Source organism: Micropterus dolomieu, linkage group LG18 (genome assembly GCF_021292245.1).
Source record: "Micropterus dolomieu isolate WLL.071019.BEF.003 ecotype Adirondacks linkage group LG18, ASM2129224v1, whole genome shotgun sequence".
Taxonomy (NCBI): Eukaryota; Metazoa; Chordata; class Actinopteri; order Centrarchiformes; family Centrarchidae; genus Micropterus; species Micropterus dolomieu.
In genome coordinates, this window is record NC_060167.1 from 436,650 (window position 1) to 438,225 (window position 1,576).

The 1,576-nt window shown below is 50.2% G+C and overlaps 1 protein-coding gene across 1 annotated transcript in view; it reads left to right on the forward strand.

Annotated features, from left to right (window-relative positions):
* Window positions 1-403: 403 nt before the first annotated feature.
* The window catches only part of LOC123956888 (probable E3 ubiquitin-protein ligase makorin-2), a 2,417-nt gene continuing 1,244 nt past the window's right edge, over window positions 404-1,576 (forward strand). Inside the window, exon 1 of the mRNA XM_046029395.1 lies at window positions 404-644. Coding sequence (XP_045885351.1) covers window positions 404-644 — 241 coding nt within the window. The remainder of the gene's footprint in view (window positions 645-1,576) is intronic.

Here is a 1,576-nt window from a genome sequence, read left to right on the forward strand (position 1 = left end):
GCGCTGTCACTACCACTGGATATTGACATGTAGGACTCTAAGACGTTTACTGGGACATTTCTGACCATGTCTAGTCCATTTACATGCCACTTCCTTTTTCATGGCGGTCAATCCAGCGCCGCGCCATGGACGCCGTTTGATCAATCAAAAAAAGCTTTGCAATTTCACAACGCAGGGCCCTTAAGGTCGCGCTGCCCACGTTTGAAGTCGCTCAGGTTAAAGCTGTCGGAGGAGTTCGTTAAAGTACGGAGGCTGTAAAAAGAGACAAATGTCATACTCAAAATGGCTGACTTCCTGTTGGGTTTAGGGTATGGCTCCAGGAAGTTGTGTTTTTAGTTTCACACAGCTACATCAAACGTACGGCGGGGGCTTTTCCACAACCACGCTCATCCTGTCTGTAAGGATGAGGAGCTCAGACGCCTGCCAAGGAGTCCTGTCCTTTCATCAGTTTAGTCACCAGCCAAAGACCACAGGTGAGGGTTGGAACTACGGTCAGCCGGTAAATCCTCCAGGAACTCCTGCTGAAACAGTGCTGGCTCTGATCCTGACTGCTGGATCTCGTACCAAACACTTCAGACTTGCCCCCAGACGCGACCCCAGATCAGTCCCGGACGCCTCAACGCTGATTGAGCCGTTTGGACGTGGTGGTTCCGCGGTTCCTCGGGGATCCTTCACCGTCTGACAGCGGTCTCAGCTTGAGTTAATCCCTGCTTCCCTCCGGAGTCGCCTGACAGTTTGCCAGAACCTGTTTGAGGCGACCTCCTCCGCTGCCTCTCGAAACTCCTCCCACAGCAGAGTTTTTGCTTCTGTTACCACCGAAGCAGCAGCAGCAACTCCGGCCTCGTGAGACCCGCCTGCTGTGTGGGGGGGGCAGAACTCCTCCTTCAGCCTGATGGCGTCAGGTTCAAGACCTTGTACCCTGTACTGCAGGCTCTAAACGTGCCTTCTCTGGGCTTCAGGGAAAACTCGTCTGCCAGTGGAAGTTAGAAACCAAACGCCTCGACTGGGCTGAGGAAAATATTAGTGTTTATATTAATATTAAATCATTTTAATGGTTGTGGCAAAACTACAAATGTCAATACAAATAATAATAGTTGTTGCAGAAAGAGCTTTTCCTTGCGTCCCTGTGAAGAACCATTTGTTCTGGGATATTCAAACACAAGGTTATTCAGTAATAATGAAGACAATGTTTAGTGTTTAGATCTGACAGCGAGGAGTCGAGCCCTTCACAGGACTGCTGGGCCGAGCTACAGCGCCATCTAGTGGCAGGTAACGGCTCAGTCAGCCACACCGCAGCTTCAACAAGCAGCCCGTTCCTGACATTAGATCCAGCACCTAAATATAATCCTGAAGTAAAGACAGACCTGCTGATCCACACCGAGAGGAAAAGAATCTTACAGAGACGTCATGTGACGTTTGGCTGCGAGAGTTTAAAGAATCTTATTGTTCATTTAGCTTACAGCTGCTTCGTACGTCAGAGGTCGCACGCCTCTGGAGCAACCACGGGTTAAGTGTCTTGCTCAGGGACATGTTGGTGGACGTGTCGCAGTGGGAATCAAACCCAGGTCTTCATGTT